The sequence below is a fragment of the Giraffa tippelskirchi genome, chromosome 5, assembly GCF_054371585.1.
Source record: "Giraffa tippelskirchi isolate mGirTip1 chromosome 5, T2T-mGirTip1v1.2.pri, whole genome shotgun sequence".
In the NCBI taxonomy this organism is placed as follows: Eukaryota; Metazoa; Chordata; class Mammalia; order Artiodactyla; family Giraffidae; genus Giraffa; species Giraffa tippelskirchi.
The window spans coordinates 31,996,327-32,011,502 of record NC_137279.1 but is presented as its reverse complement, the minus strand read 5'-3'; the positions used below and the strand labels follow the sequence as shown (position 1 = coordinate 32,011,502).

Below are 15,176 nucleotides of genomic sequence, written 5' to 3'. Positions count from 1 at the left end.
GCTGATGAAAGTTCTGTGGTCCTGGGCTGTGTCCCACAGGATGCAGAGTGAGTTAGTGCAGCCAAAAGCACGTGCTGTTCCCAATTCGATGTTCAATCAGATTTGCCTGTTTCATTTTTTCAGTTTTATGTTTGCTTTCTTTCCTTCCTTTCTTTATTTTTTGGCTGTGGTGTGTGATTTGAGGCTGTTAGTTCCCTGATCAAGGATTGAAACCATGCCTTGGCAGTGAAAGCACCGTGTCCTGACCACTAGATGGCTGAGGAGTTCCCAGCTTTCTTTCTTTTTTGCTTTAATCTGTTGGAATATTTACATGGCTCAAAACACAAAACCATCATTGAATATACACTCAAAGCTCCCTCCCATCGTATTCCCTTTAGATGGTCCCCACCTGCTCCGCCTCCTGGAGGCAACCTGGTTTCTAGTTTCTGGCTTAAGCAAATATTTACATTTTTATTTTTCCTTTTTTCTTCTTCAAAAAGTAGCATACCAAATACATGTGTTCAGCATGTTTTTTTTTCAGATAACTTTCCATCCTCCCGAGTTCTACTCCATGTGGAAACCACCTGCGTTGTTTTTACAGCTACGTTGTCCTGTGTTGCATGCACATTCTGTGGTTTATTCAACCATCATCCCACTGATGGAGGTTTGGGTCTTTCCAGGGTTCTGCTATCTCAGACAATGAGGCAATGAGCAGCTCTGTGTTTTGGGAGTTTTCTGTGTCTGTAGGTGTGTTTTGGGGCAGATTGCTGACAGTGGGTTTAGAGGGTTGAACCTCCCTTCTGTTAGCCTCCCCCACAACATGGGTTGCTACACTTTAAAAAAAATTTAAGTATGTTTATTTGCCTGCATCGGGTCTCAGATGCTGCACCCAGGATTGTCAGTCTTTGTCTCAGCCAGCAGAATCTTTAGTTGTGTCTTAGTTGTAGCTTGTGGGACCTAGTTTCCCCACCAGGGACCAAACCCGGGCCCCCTGCATTAGGAGCCCAGAGTCTTAGCCACTGGACCCCCAGGGAAGTCCCAGATTGCTACATTTTAGGATTTTTATAATCTCATTGATGTGAGATAAATGAAGTTGAATGTCTTTTGTCATTAGCAGCAAATTTCCATTCTATTTTTCTATCAGATTTTTCATTTCTTGTCCTGTTTCGGGAACTCTGTTAGGAGGACTAGCCTGTTGCCTGTGATATAAATCACCAATATGATTTCTACTTTGTTGTTCGTCTTTTTGCTTTGCTTAGGGTGGGTTTTGCCATGTAAAGGTGTTTCTTTCCTGTAGTCGAATGCGTCAGTATTTTGTTGCTTCTAGATTCTTGAGTCATAGATGCAAGGGCTTTCTCTCCTTTGTAAGAGATTTGTGCATGCTTTCTTCTGGGACGTGTAGGTTTCATTTCTCACATGTAGATTTCTGATCTCAGTGCAGTTTATCCTGCTGTGTGATGGCAGATTTGGATCAGCTTTATCTCTTCCCGAATGTCTCTCCAATTGACCTGGCACTATCTATTAAAAGGTTTGTCTTTTCCCCCAGTAACTTGAGAGCCACACTTATCATATACCTTTTTTTTTTTTCTTTTTAAATAGTTCGGTGTCATTTTGGATTTTCTTGCTTGTTCCATTAGCCCAGAGGTTGGCGAACTATTTTAAGGGCCAGAACAAAATATTTTAGACTTTCTGGCTTTACATATGATCTCTGTGTAATCATTTTCTTCTTATTTTGATTTTTGTTTTCCACAACACTTAAAGAAAAGCCATTCTTATTTATTTCTTATTTATTTTTGTCTGTGTTGGGTCTTTGTTGCTGCACGTGGGCTTTCTCTAGTTGCAGTAAGCAGTCACTCCTCTTTGTTGTGGTGTGTGGGCTTCTCACTGCTGTGGCTTCTCTTGTTGAGGAGCACAGGCTCTAGGGTGCTCAGTCTGCAGTAGTTGTGGCTCATGAGCTTCATTGGCCTTCAGCATGTGGAATCTTTGGGGACCAGGGATTGAACCCGTGTCCCCTGCATTGACAGGCAGAGTCTTGACTACTGGACCATCAGTAAAGTCGTGTAAAAGCCATTCTTAGCTCCTAGTGGGTTGGCCTGTGAGCCGTAATTTACCAGACTGTTAGAATGTCTATGCATGAAGGTCACACTGTTTATCAGAGGCGTTACGTTGTTTTTCCTTGAGTGGTTCTCCTGGACGTTCCTACTGGTTTTGTTTCCCGTATAAGCTTGTTAGACTCCTCACTGGGGTTCTGGAGCTTTCACAGATGAACGGTGGGGATAACTGCCCTCACAGGACGGGAGCTGACCTTCCCCAGGGATGGAGATGTCTTTCCATCCACTTATTTTGGCTTCCCTGTCTTCTGAAGACACGTAACTGTACCTCAAACAGATTTTTCTATTTTCTTATTTTCTAATCAATTAAATTTTGCATTTATCTTTATATTACCTTCCTTCTACTGTTTTGGAGATGTTCTCTATTGTTATTTGTTCCTTAATTCATTTACTGTAATTCTTTGGTTCTTGGGATATAAAGTCTTGAAGGTGCAGCAAGGATCCCACCTGGGCTGGGGCATGGTGTTTGTGATGGGGTGAGGGAGCTAAGCCTGGGAGCCTGAGTGGACCCTGGGCTAAGTGCCACTGCCCCTGGGAGTCAGTGGTCAGCTTCCCTGCAGACTTTTGAGTGGGATGGAGATGATGCAGGGTTCTTTAATGGGTGCTTTGGCACTGCCATGAGATGGACTGTGGGGAGCTTGTACCTCAGGGAAGGCTACCAAGGAGCCAGCTGTCTGAACTGGACAGTAATGAAGGGGTCCAAGCCTACAGTGGGGAGGAGTTGGGAGGGTCCAGCACGAGGGGCCTTGGGCTGCCCCCAGACAAGGTTGGACACGACTGAGTGACTTCACTTTCACTTTATTGCATATATTGGAAAGAAATATAGTGTTCTGAACACCACTCTTCCTGTTGTTAATTTGGGTATTTTATAATGTTTTGATTAATATATTTATTAAGCTACAGCTCTGCTAAAAGTGGAAATTTTTCATCATGCCCAGAGCAGAAAGTCCTCCAAGTATATAAAGATGATAAATGATTCCAGTTATTGTTGGGCCTCTTTGGGGCCTCTTTACACAGGGTCTCCGGGCTTTCAGCAGAAGTACCTGGTGGACCCTGGGTTCCTGAGACCTGGGGAGCAGCGCTGGTTCGCCCGCTACCTGGCCATGCAGACCCTGCAGATTGACGTCTGGGATGGGGACTCGCTGCTTCTCGTCGGATCTGCTGCTGTTCAGCTGAAGGTAGGTTTTTCCCACAGTCTCTCCTGCAAGGTCTGTCACCTGGGTGGAGTTGGTCATTGCCCAGTGCTGGACGTCGGCCTGGCTTCTTGGTTCACAAATTCAAACACTGCCGAGTCCTTGCCTTCCCCAAAAGAAGCGATGTTCACGGAGCCTAAACTCGATCACGCTAGGCTACATCCGCCCAGTCATCAGGTCCTCAACCCACTAGGTAATGTCAGCTCTGCTCCCTCGACGGTGAGCATGGCAGTTCCCTGAGAGCAGCAAGGGGTCGGCCTTGTTCCCCAGGGGCTAGGCTCGCCCCCGCCCCTGCCCATTGAGGTGCGCCCTCAGGATGGAGGACACGATGAGTGAGTAAGGGGCTGGGGAAGTGTTTCCCGATGCCTGTTCTCAGTTCCATGAATCACGAGAATCAGAATCTCATCCTTTTTCTAACTGTGCTTTCTATTCTCCTCATAGGCTAAAACTGAAATCTACACGTTAATTCAATTTTCTTCCCTGGGGCTTCTCCCCGAACCTTCCCTGTCGTGTGACCAGGACCCCAGAGGGTCAGCATGGGGTCACACGGCAGCCTGTAGACCAGGCCCTGGGTCACATCCACTTGCCCACGTGCCGTCCTGAGAGCTTGCCCCCCAACCCTCCACCCTGGGGTGGAGTAGAAGAGGATACAGGGCCATCCCTACAACTCTGGAATCTCTCTGACCTTCATCCACTTTTCCTCCATCCCCTGTTTTTTTTTTAAATTTATTTATGTATTCGTCTGGATTGGGTCTTAGTTCCGGCATGTGGGATCTTTTGCTTTGGCGTGTGGTCTCTCTGGTTGTGGTGCTCAGGCTCAGTCGCTGTGTCACCTGGGCTCAGCAGTTGTGGTGCTCAGACTCAGTTGCCCCGCCAGGGATCTTAGTTCCCGGACCAGGGATTGAACCCGCGGGCCTGCCTTGCAAGGTGGATTCTTAACTACTGGACACCAGGGAAGCCCCACAGCTGTTTTCCTTCTGGATTCCAGCCACAGCCCCCTAGGCTACCCTGCCTGAGCCTTGCATGGCTGGTCGCTGAGACCTGCAGGGCCGCTCCCATCTGCTGTCGCTCCTCAGCCCCCTGTCCCCTTGAGGAGCTCATGGCTCTGGTACTTTCATGTCCCTTTGCAGTGGCTCTGACCCTGTGCTTCCCCTCCTCAGAGAGCCACCTGTTCCTCCCTCCCTTCTTTCCTCTTTCAGCTGACCCCGGCTGTAACTGCCCTCACCCCCTGGGTCTCAGGGCCCATCCCTAAGCGGGTGAGGCCCCCAGGGCAGTGGACGGAGCCAGGGGCAGTGTGTGCAGAGCACTGGGTGGGGTCCACGGCTGGAGAGGACTGAGCTACTACCATCCTACCCTTTATAGTGAGAAGCAGTACCCTGTTTTTATTGCCATCGTTGCTCCCTGGGCAGCTGGGTGTCACCTCTTGCCTTGACCAGTGTCCCTATGGAGGGGTCTTCACCCCATCTGGCCACCAAGACTCCTGAACCATGCCTGTGTTGGCATCATGTGGACAAGCACTGCTGAGCAAGCAGGGTCTACGCAGCTGGAAGCCTCCAGACTTGCTAAGGAGGGATCTGGTCTGAGTGTGTCCACCCCAGAGAGACGGACAGAGGACGGGTGCTGGGCGGACAGGGCCAGAATTCCAGAAGCGGGAACTTAACCTGGCCCCATGCTTCCATTGCTATGTGAAGTCGAGAGGCCTGATCACCTTCCCCAGGCCATGCAGAAAGAGGTGCCCGGCCTTCCCTCCCACCCAGCCCCACTGCCCTTGGGCTCAGGCTGAGGACGGAGGGGTTAAACTTGATTAGCAGAGAAGAGTGGGCTCCAGAACATCCCGGTACTTCCTGGGCCTGCCTGGCCCGGCTCTGAGCCTGGATCTGGCCTGGAGACCCTCCTGACCTGGCTCCATCTGCCCTGGTCCCTTCTTAGACCCGCTGCCCGTCTTTCAGCCATTCTGAAGTGCTCCCGACCCAGGCCTGGCATGCCCCTGCCTTCCCTGCCCAGAGGCCCAGTGGAGACTCCTCGGGGCTCCCACTGGGCTTCCTCAGGGTCCCCTCCTTGTTGTGCACTCCCCAACTTCCCCCAGCAGAGGGGGCTCCGTGAGGGGCTGCCGGGCCTGCTCGTGTTTGCTCAGCAGGTGGACCGGGATGCACTTTGTTAAAGACCCGACATCAGTCTTTAACACCGAGGACTCGGGTTTTCAGAAGCAGATGGCTTCTGCCTCAGCCGCCCTCTGACCCATCCCTTCTCCTCTGCAGCACCTCCTCCGCCAAGGGCGGCCGGCTGTGCAGGTCTCGCACGAGCTGGAGGTTGTGGCGACGGAATACGAGCAGGACGCCATGGTGGTGAGTGGAGACGTGACCAGGTTTGGCTGCGTCAAGCCCATCGACGTCCGCACAGTGGTGAAGGGCCAGCTGCACTTGACCTTGGCCAACGTGGGTAAGAGTCCCCAGAAGCTTGGCTGTTGTTCCCGGGGAGCCACTCTGCTTTGCATCTGGGGCATGAGCCCCCTCAGGACAGTGGTCACATGGGCAGCAGCTCTCGGTAGGAATTCAGCTCTCATTAGCTTGACCACTGAGTCTGCCCTTGACCAGCAAGTCTGTCCTTGACCACTGAGCATCTATCATTGATCACTGAGTGTCTGTCCTTGATCACTGAGTCTAGCCCTGTCCACTGAGTGCCGGCCATGATCCCAGAGCCTCTGTCCTTGACCCCTGAGCCTTCCCTGGCAGCGGTTGTTTGGTGTTCCTGATATCTGGTTGGGGTCTGGGATTGTTTGCTGTCTCGGTCTTGCCCAGGTTGTTTCCAGTACTATGCATGGGACATCTCCGTGATGATCCTCACATAAGATGCCTGGCTTCAGGAGAGAGCTCAGTCATTCATAGCACTGCCTCATTGTGGGGGAGAGACAACAGAACTATTCCTAAGCTCCACATGCACAGCTTGGGGAGAGGAGCAGAAGGACAGAGGGGGAGAGGGACAGAGGGACAGAGAAGCAGAGGGACAGAGGAGCAGAGGGACAGAGGGACAGAAAAGCACAGGGATGGAGGGACAGAGGAGCAGAGGGACAGAGGAGCACAGGGATGCTCTCCTTCAGAGTCGAGCACCTTGACCTCATGTCAGATGGTGTCCCAATAGCTGCTTGGCAGAGGCGCCGAGGAAAGCCCTCTCTGGCCCTGACATGGTCCTGCCTGGACATTCTCGGGCCTCCACTAAGCCCCTGATGGGACAGGAGACATTAGGCCCAGCAGGCCTGCCTGGGCCCGCCTCAGGGCAGAGGGCAGCATGAGCCCCGTAGGCTAGTGACCAGTTCACTCCATCCCCTCCAGGGGACCGTGGGAGGACTGAAAGCAGGACACTGCCAAGCCATTGAGGCTTCTGGACTCCAACCTCTCTGTTGCTTTCTTGGGGAATTTTCCGTTTGTCACAGCCCAGCCTGATTTCAGAGCCTGCAGCCCCATGGGCCTCACCAACGCGTGCTGAGAGCCGGAGCCGAGCAGCGGGAGCCTGCGCAGAGCTCATTAAGCCGGGTCTGAGGCTTCTGCTTGCTTGTTTACAGCTGTCAGATCCGGGTCAGCCCGGAAAACAGACAATATGAAAACGGCAAAACTCAGTTAGGTCCTAGAGAAATAAATGAGCCGCGTGTGAGGAGCAGACATTATTCAAAAGTGCCCACCACGGAAGGGAGTTGCTAGAAGGCTTCTTCTGCCTCTGAGATTGTGTTGGCTATTTTTATATTTAATTCACCAGCCCACAAATATGCAGTGACTCCAGGTTTTAAAATCTTATCTTCGGAAGAAAGATTAGCTCCATTATATGTTATCTTAAATTGTCATTTTCATACTTTGCCTGCAAGACAGAGATAAGGCGGTGGGAAGGAGCCTGAGACAGCCAGCCTGGGAGGCTGTGCTGTCGCCGAGCAGGGATGGATAACAAAGCGCTGAAGCTGCACGCAGCCCACTTGTACGATGCAGCCTCACCGTGCTTTCCTCTGTACAGTCTGTGGTTTTTCAAAAAAGAAAAATAAAAGTGTCATGGCTTTTATTTCTTCATAAAACTGGTTGTTTAGAGCCGAGCAGCAGGCGCGGGCCGGCAGAGGTGGTGATGGCTGTGTGGGCCTTTTGAGGAGGCAGAGGTGGGGCCAGCACCCACCCGGATGGCACCCGGGCCTCTGCTTTCACAGCCCAGTTCAAGTGTGAGGCTGCGGATCGAGGCATGACGCCCGCGTCCTCTGGGAATCTTTCTGTGGCAGAGGGTCGTCCTTGTGCTCTATGGCTTCTCGGCTCAGACGAGCTTTTTGACACTTCTTTCATGCCAGGTGCTTCTGCTGCTTTACCCTGGTGGCTCAGACAGTAAAGAATCTGCCTGCCAATGCAGGAGACCTGGGTTTGATCCCTGGGTTGGGAAGATCCCCTGGAGAAGGGAATGGCTATGCACTCCAGTCTGCTTGCCTGGAGAATGCCATGGACAGAGGAGCTTGTCGGGCTACATCCATGGGGCCACAAAAAGTCAGACACAACCGAGCAGACCAACACTTCCTTTTCATCATTTAGAGATCTCAGAATTTTTTATCCCGGGATCCTGTTTGTGCATGTGACCACTGTATGTGTGGGCCCCCTGAGGGACCTGACCCCTGGCTCCACGGTCAAGTACTGGTGTTCTCAGGGTTATGCCAGTTGCTGTGGACTTTGATGGATGACCTGGGTTTGGAGTCGAACAGTGTGATCGCTCTGTTAGCACAATGGAAGGCAGGGCAGCTGCCCGGCTACTTTGGGAGCCCTGCAGATTTGAGGTTGTCTTGGCTCCGTATCCCCTAGAGAAGGAAATGGCTACCCACTTCAATATTCTTGCCTGGGAAACCCCATGGACAGAGGAACCTGGTGGGCTACAGTCCATGGGGTTGCAAAGAGTCAGACTCGACGAGAGACTAACACACACTGCTCTGTAGCCATGTGTTGGTCCCCAGCTGTAACTTTCCGTCTCATGGAAGGGGAAGAAAACCTCAGCAATTTCAGGTTGCAAATTGTAACCCCATGAGATGCGACACCTTCACCCCAACAGTCCTAGAGCAGATGTGCAAATGTAAACCCGGTTTCTCAAGTTTACTATCCCCTTTCTAAATAAGGGCTTCTCAGGTGGCGCTAATAGCAAAGAACTCATCTGCCAGTGCAGGAGACATGAGAGACATGGGTCCAGTGCCTGGGTTGGGAAGATGCCCTGGAGAAAGGCATGGCCACCTACTCCAGTATTCCTGCCTGCAGAGTCCCATGGACAGAGGAGCCTGGCGAGTTGTGGTCCATAGGGTCGCAAAGAGTTGGACACGACTGAAGTGACTTAGCACCAGCACAATAGCATGTTTCTGAACAAACCGACACTCCAAATACAAATACAGTGGGAGGAAATGGTCAGGAAGCCCAGGACGGCCCTCATCTGCGGGGGAGGTGACTACGTGTGCTGTTGGGTCACACGCTGTGGTGATGCTCGGTCCTCTTGAGAGCTGGAGCTCCAAGGACACTGTCACCTGCCCCTGCGAGCTGGTGGAGCAGATCTGGGCTTTGCTGTAGTTCCCTGGGTTTCTGTGGGTCTCAGTGGAGCTATTATCAGGCTCACAACATGCCGGCCTCCTTTCAACTGGATCTGGGTGGACCACAGGCCTCCTGGCCCACAACCCAGGGAGCCACTCTGTGCAGGATTAAGGTAGTAGAGAAAGCCACGGCAGGGGGCCCTCAAGAACACTGCTGGTTCTCCCTTGTGATGTTTGCCCTTGACCCAGCACAGCCGTGGGAGGACTCAGGAAGTAATCGCTACGCCGGCCAGTCTGAGAGCTTGTCTGGCCTCAGAATTCCGTCATCTTGGACATCAGGGGATGAAGCCAACCTCAGATATGAGAGCTCCTCTGAGTGAGGAGGGGTCGATACCAGGTTCCTTTCTCAGGGAGGAGGTTCATGATCCTAGGATGATAGCTGCTGTCAGGTCAAAAATAGGTCCCATGGAGACGAGGAGAATGTGTTCTGGTAAAAGGCTTAGTGGCTTCAGTTTGCAGGGGAAGACGGAAGACTCCTGGGAAGGGCGTGGGGGCAGCTGCAGGCGATGACAGTGGATGGTGGGGCGGCTTCCTGGTGGTTCCTGGAGCAACGACAGAACAGTTGTGACTGCGGACGCTGTGGGGCTGCCGCTGCCCCCGGGAGCTCTGGACCACAGGCTCCCACACCCACCCGTGCGGCCATTTCCCCCGGAGGATGTGGAAGAAGAGGAATCTCCAGTTTGCCAGGACTGCATCTGAGTGTGCGGTGGCCAGGCAGGTGACGGCAGCAGCTCCCGTCACAGGAGGGGAGGCAGGAAGGCCTTCGGGAGCCGAGATTCCCAGAAAACGCTCAAGAGGACCAGAATGAAAGCTTGCTGAAGGCAGGACTTGCTCACTGCTGTGTCACCAGCCTTTAAACCTTGTCAAAGGAATTGCTCCTTGATTGACCAGAGACGATTTACATCTATCGTTTTTATTTTTGGCCCTGCCTCATGGCATGAAGGTTCTTAGCTTCCCAACCAGGATTCAAATGCTGTGCCCTCTGTCATGGAAGCTTGGAGCCTTAACCACCAGGGAAGTCCCTTGGTTTTTCATTTCTGTATCTTGCCTTTCCCATGCCCACAGCAGGCCTTTATCCTTACTCATCTTTTGGGGGGATGGTCTGCTGTCGCACCGATGTGTTTGGGGTCTCCAACTGCAGTTTCAGGGTCCAGCTGCTGTTCCTTGGGGTCTGGGGGTGGCGGCCCCCCTCTGGAGCAGTGCAGGGACCTTGACCTCCCTTGGAAGGATGGCCACCCTCTTTCCAGCCTTGGCTTAGAATAGCCCAGAGAGAGTTCCCGTCAGGTTGCTGGAGATATAAACCCCACCTTTGTCCCTGAGAGGACAAGCTGACACCCGCAGGCAGGTGGGCGTACTGATGCTTGGGTCTTAGGCTTGCTGTGAACAGCAGCCTCCTGGCAGCAAGTAGACTTGCAGAGGTGGGGCCGAAGGGGGCTGCTGAGCTGAGCAGAAGAGTCACCCCCTCCCCCAGGTCCCATCCAGGGGGAGGGGTCCCCTCCTACCCCTCCCAGAAAGACCGCCGGACACCCCCAGACTGCCAGTGTGGGGGTGGAATCAGAGATGAGTAGCATGTCTTGTGTTTGGTGGTTGTTTCTGGGTCTGACAGTTGAGCTCTGTCTGCCTCTCTGTCTGCCTCACCCTGAGGGGTGTCAGGTCCACGCAGAGAGGTGGTGGTCCCGAGGACAGGGCCTGTCTACCCAGGCGAAGCATGACTGTGGCAAACACTTGTCACCCCTGGGACCAGACAACACTGGAAGTAGTGAAGCCTGCTCCGGTTCAGCTGGAGGGACGTGGGGCTGGCCCTTGGGACACCCTGTCCCCTGAAGCGACTTTGTCCCCTCCAGGGCTCTTTCAGCAAACAGCCCCCGGCCCCCGCATGGAGTCTCCTCTCCTCTACCCCAGGGGCCCCGTGTGGGGGCTTCTCTCTCCTCAGGTGGCCCTGTATGGGGGCTTCTCTCTCACCCAAGGGCCCCCTATTGAGGCTCCTTCACCCTTCCCCCAGGGGCCCTGTGGGGGTCTCCTCTCTCCCTGGGGGGGTTCCACATGGATACTCCTCCCTGCCAGGGGTGTTTAGGCACAGATGTTTGCAGAAGGGTACAAAGACCTTCCTGCAGCAGCGTGACACTCGAGGGCTGACGACAGAGTCTGTGACCATCCCAGAGCACGAGGCTGGGCTTTTGGGGACCTGCCTTGAGAGTCCTGAGCCCCGACTCGTTTCCAGAGAGCAGATGGCTGCTCAGGGGAAGGAGAGGAGGTGTGGACCTGGAGAGCAGGGTGCTTGAGGGAAAACAGGCCTCTGCTGGCCACCCACCATCTCTGTCCCAAAACAAATTCAGGCCAAGAGTGGAAAGTGGGGATGTTGGTGGATCAGGGGGTATTTGAAGCCAGATCTCCTTATCAGGGGTGTATGTGTGTTATCAGACTGTTTTCTGGTATTAATGTCCTGTGTGGGGTGGTGTTTGTGTGGGGTGTTTTCATATAGGTCACTTGTGTGAACAGAGAGTGAGGAGTCCCAGTTCCCTGCCACCTTCCAGGTCGAGGGTCATCTCGAATGACGGAGTTGGCGGCTTCATGGGAGGCAGCCTCCTGACACCGGGGGGCCCCAGACGTGAGTGGAGAGGGCAAGGAACCTGTGGGCAGGAGGGGAGGGTTGTGCTTGGTGTGATGGGCCAGGGGGTGGGGTGGAGTGAAGGAAGGGAGGCTGTGTGTGCGTGTGTGAATGTGTGTGAATGCATGTGCAGGTACACATGTGTGAGGCTGTGTGGTGCCCACTGTCCTGGATCTGGGGGTGGACTGGTGGTTCAACGTCTGGCTCAGTGACCTGCAGGCCATGTTGAGTCACCATGGCCATCCACCCTGTCCTCTCCAAATGGTGGAAGCCACTGTTATTCTTCGGAGTTCACAGTCCTGTGAATGACATTTGTTTTTAGGCAGCTGCTGCTTTGTGGGGGAAGAGGAAAGGGAGAAAGGTCAGGATAAACAGAGACTGATTTTTAAAACTAGTTTGAAACTCCTTATGTTGGAAAGAGAAGAATAAACCAGTTAGGAAACTCGGGCGATAAAGACCTGGGCTTGGTGAAAATCTTGCATAACCGGGAAGATTTTCGGTCGAGTTACCCACAGACCTGAATGTCAAATACTGTCCTTGGAATGAAAAGTGGAGGGTGCCCTTAGAAAAGCACCCCCAAATGTTGTGGGTCATCTCATGTGAATCCAAAACCACCATGAGCTTCTTGTGTTGATGGCCTTTGATGTTGTTGGCCTTGAATCTGTGCCCCAGCTGGGAAGTCAGAGCTGAGGGGCTCAGGAAAGGGAGGCCTCCAGGATCCCACAAGTCTCCTGGAACTTCAGCCCAAACTTTGTGGGTCCTTCTCATTCTTCCCAAGAGAGGGGCCTGGGTACATTCAGATGCTCTAGGGGTCTGCACTGCATGAGTCAGGCAACTCATTTTAACGTCAGACGAGCCGAGGCAGAGAGGTCAGGTGACTTGGCCGGTGGTGTAGTTAGGGTTGTGAACTGGGACTAGAGTCTGGATTCCCTGCTTTGGGTCTAGTGCTTCTCTACCCCCAGCTGGTCTCTCTGGCCACCCAGAAGATGGATGGAGAGCTGGCTGATGGAGCAGGAAGTCCCCATCCCTGGGAACCAGGGGGAGTTCAGTTCAGTTCAGTCACTCAGTCAAGTCCAACTCTTCAGGACCCCATGGATTGGAGCAGGTCAGGCCTCCCTGTCTATCACCAACTCCTGGAGCTCGCTCAAACTCATGTCCATTGAGTCGGTGATGCCATCCAACCATCTCATCCTCTTTGTCCCCTTCTCCTGCCTTCAATCTTTCCCAGCATTGGGGTCTTTTCCAGTGAGTCAGTTCTTTGCATCAGGTGGCCCAAGTATTGGAGCTTCAGCATCAGCCCTTCCAGTGAATATTCAGGACTGATTTCCTTTAGGATTGACTGATTGGATCTCCCTACAGTCCAAGGGATTCTCAAGAGTCTTCTCCAACACCACAGTTCAAAAGCATCAATTCTTCGGCACTCAGCCTTCTTTATGGCCCAGCTCTCACATCCATACATGACTACTGGAAAAACAATAGCTTTGACTAGATGGACCATTGTTGGCAAAGTAATGTCTCTGCTTTTTAATATGCTGTCTAGGTTGGTCATAGCTTTTCTTCCAAGGAGCAAGCATTTTTTAATTTCATGGCTGCAGTCACCATCTGCAGTGATTTTGGAGCCCAAGAAAATAAAGTCTCTCACTGTTTCCATTATCTCTCCATCTATTTGTTATGAAGTGGTGGGACCAGATGCCATGATCTTAGCTTTCTGAATGTTGAGTTTTAAGGCAACCTTTTCACTCTCCTCTTTCACTTTCATCAAGAGGCTCTTCAGTTCCTCTTCACTTTCTCCCATAAGGGTGGTGTTATTTGCATATCTGAGGTTATTGATATTTCTCTTGGCAATCTTTATTCCAGCTTGTGCTTTATCCAGCCTGGAGTCTCACATGATGTACTCTGCATAGAAGTTAAATAAGCAGGGTGACAATATATAGCCTTGACGTACTCCTTTCCTACTTTGGAACCAGTCCGTTATTCCATGTCTGGTTCTAACTATTGCTTCTTGACCTGCATACAGATTTCAGGAGGCAGGTAAGGTGGTCTGGTATTCCCATCCCTTTAAGAATTTTCCACAGTTTGTTGTGATCCACACAGTCAAAGCCTTTGGCATAGTCAATAAAGCAGATGTTTTTCTGGAACTCGCTTGCTTTTTCGATGATCCAGTGGATGTTGGCAGTTTGATTTCTGGTTCCACTGCCTTTTCTAAATCCAGCTTGAACATTTGGAAATTCTCAGTTCACATACTGTTGAAGCCTGGCTTGGGGAATTTTGAGCATTACTTTGCTAGCATGTGAGATGAGTGCAATTGTGCTGTAGTTTGAACATTCTTTGGCATTGCTTCTTTAGGATTGGGATGAAAACTGACCTTTTCCAGTCCTGTGGCTACTGATGAGTTTTCCAAATTTGCTGGCATATTGAGTATAGCACTTTCACAGCATCATTTTTTAGGATTTGAAATGGCTCAACTGGAATTCCATCACCTCCACTAGCTCTGTTCATAGTGAGGCTTTCTAAGGTCTGCTTGACTTCGCATTCCAGGATGTCTGGCTCTAGGCAAGTGATCACACCATCATGGTTATCTGGGTCATAAAGATCTTTTTTGTATAGTTCTTCTGTGTATTCTTGCCACCTCTTCTTAATATCTTCTGCTTCTATTAGGTGCATCCTGTTTCTGTCCTTTATTGTGCCCATATTTGCATGAAATGTTCCCTTGGTATCTTTAATTTTCTTGAAGAGATCTCTAGTCTTTCCCATTCTACTGTTTTCCTCTACTTCTTTGCATTGATCACTAAGGAAGGCTTTCTTATCTCTCCTTGATATTCTTTGGAACTCTGCATTCAGATGGGTATATCTTTCCTTTTCTCCTTTGCCTTTCTCTTCTCTTCTTTTTTCAGCTGTTTGTAAGGCCTCCTCAGACAACCATTTTGCCTTTTTGCATGAGCAGTATGAAGCCAAAAAAGTGGGAGTGGGTTTGTAAAACCTACGGCCAGGGCCCGGCAGGTCAGGGGCTCCTCAGGGCAGTGAGGAGAGTTACAACAGTGAGGATTTTTTGAAGGGGTTGAGAGCCTCTAGGGTCATTGGTCCTCCAATCCCTATTTTGATCAAAACCAGAGGGTAGGGATGCTCCACCAGAAGCCGTGTCTCCACCCCCTGGCAAGGTTCTGGAAGCAGGAAGTTGTGCTGAGCTCTACAAGGCACTTCCTGGCTTCAGCAGTGCAGTCCCACATGGACACGCTGGAATTTCATTTCTGGTTTCATTGGAACCGGGAAAGTCATTTGTCGGGGATGCAGTCTGAACACACTAGCTGGTCGATCACCCCTAGCCTTGCTTGTCTCCCACTCTGGCCCCTCCTCATGGGACCTCGGGCCTCGAGCTGCTCGAGCCTGATCCTGGTTGGAGCTCCCATCCCCATGGAGCTGGACCCCAGATACAGGACACGTGCTCCTTTGGGGTGACGGTGTGAGATGTCTGCACCATCTCATGGCACCCGGAACCTGGAAATAGTGCTTGTCTCTCTCTGTTGAGGGAGGATGTGGAGCATTGTAGCAGGAGGTGGAGACACACGAGGATGGGGAGTGGGCGCCTGGCCAGTGGAGTTCAGGCTTGACGTTACATCCTGTGGTTCTGGGTGTGCCTGGAGGAAGGACCCAGCTCCAGATTGGGGGCTCCCCCTCACCTGCCCGCCTGTGCCTGGTTTAGC

At 51.9% G+C, this 15,176-nt stretch overlaps 1 protein-coding gene across 5 annotated transcripts in view; it reads left to right on the top strand.

Annotated features, from left to right (window-relative positions):
• NPHP4 (nephrocystin 4) overlaps positions 1-15,176 on the top strand; it is a 133,262-nt gene that overhangs the window by 102,035 nt on the left and 16,051 nt on the right. For all 5 annotated transcript variants that reach the window (XR_014053643.1, XR_014053642.1, XM_081490312.1 and 2 more), the window contains 3 exons: positions 3,108-3,268; positions 5,542-5,722; positions 11,350-11,475. Coding sequence is in view for 3 of the 5 variants with exons in the window: in XM_081490312.1 (XP_081346438.1) it covers positions 3,108-3,268; positions 5,542-5,722; positions 11,350-11,475 (468 nt within the window). In the remaining 2 variants the exon portion in view is untranslated. The remainder of the gene's footprint in view (positions 1-3,107; positions 3,269-5,541; positions 5,723-11,349; positions 11,476-15,176) is intronic.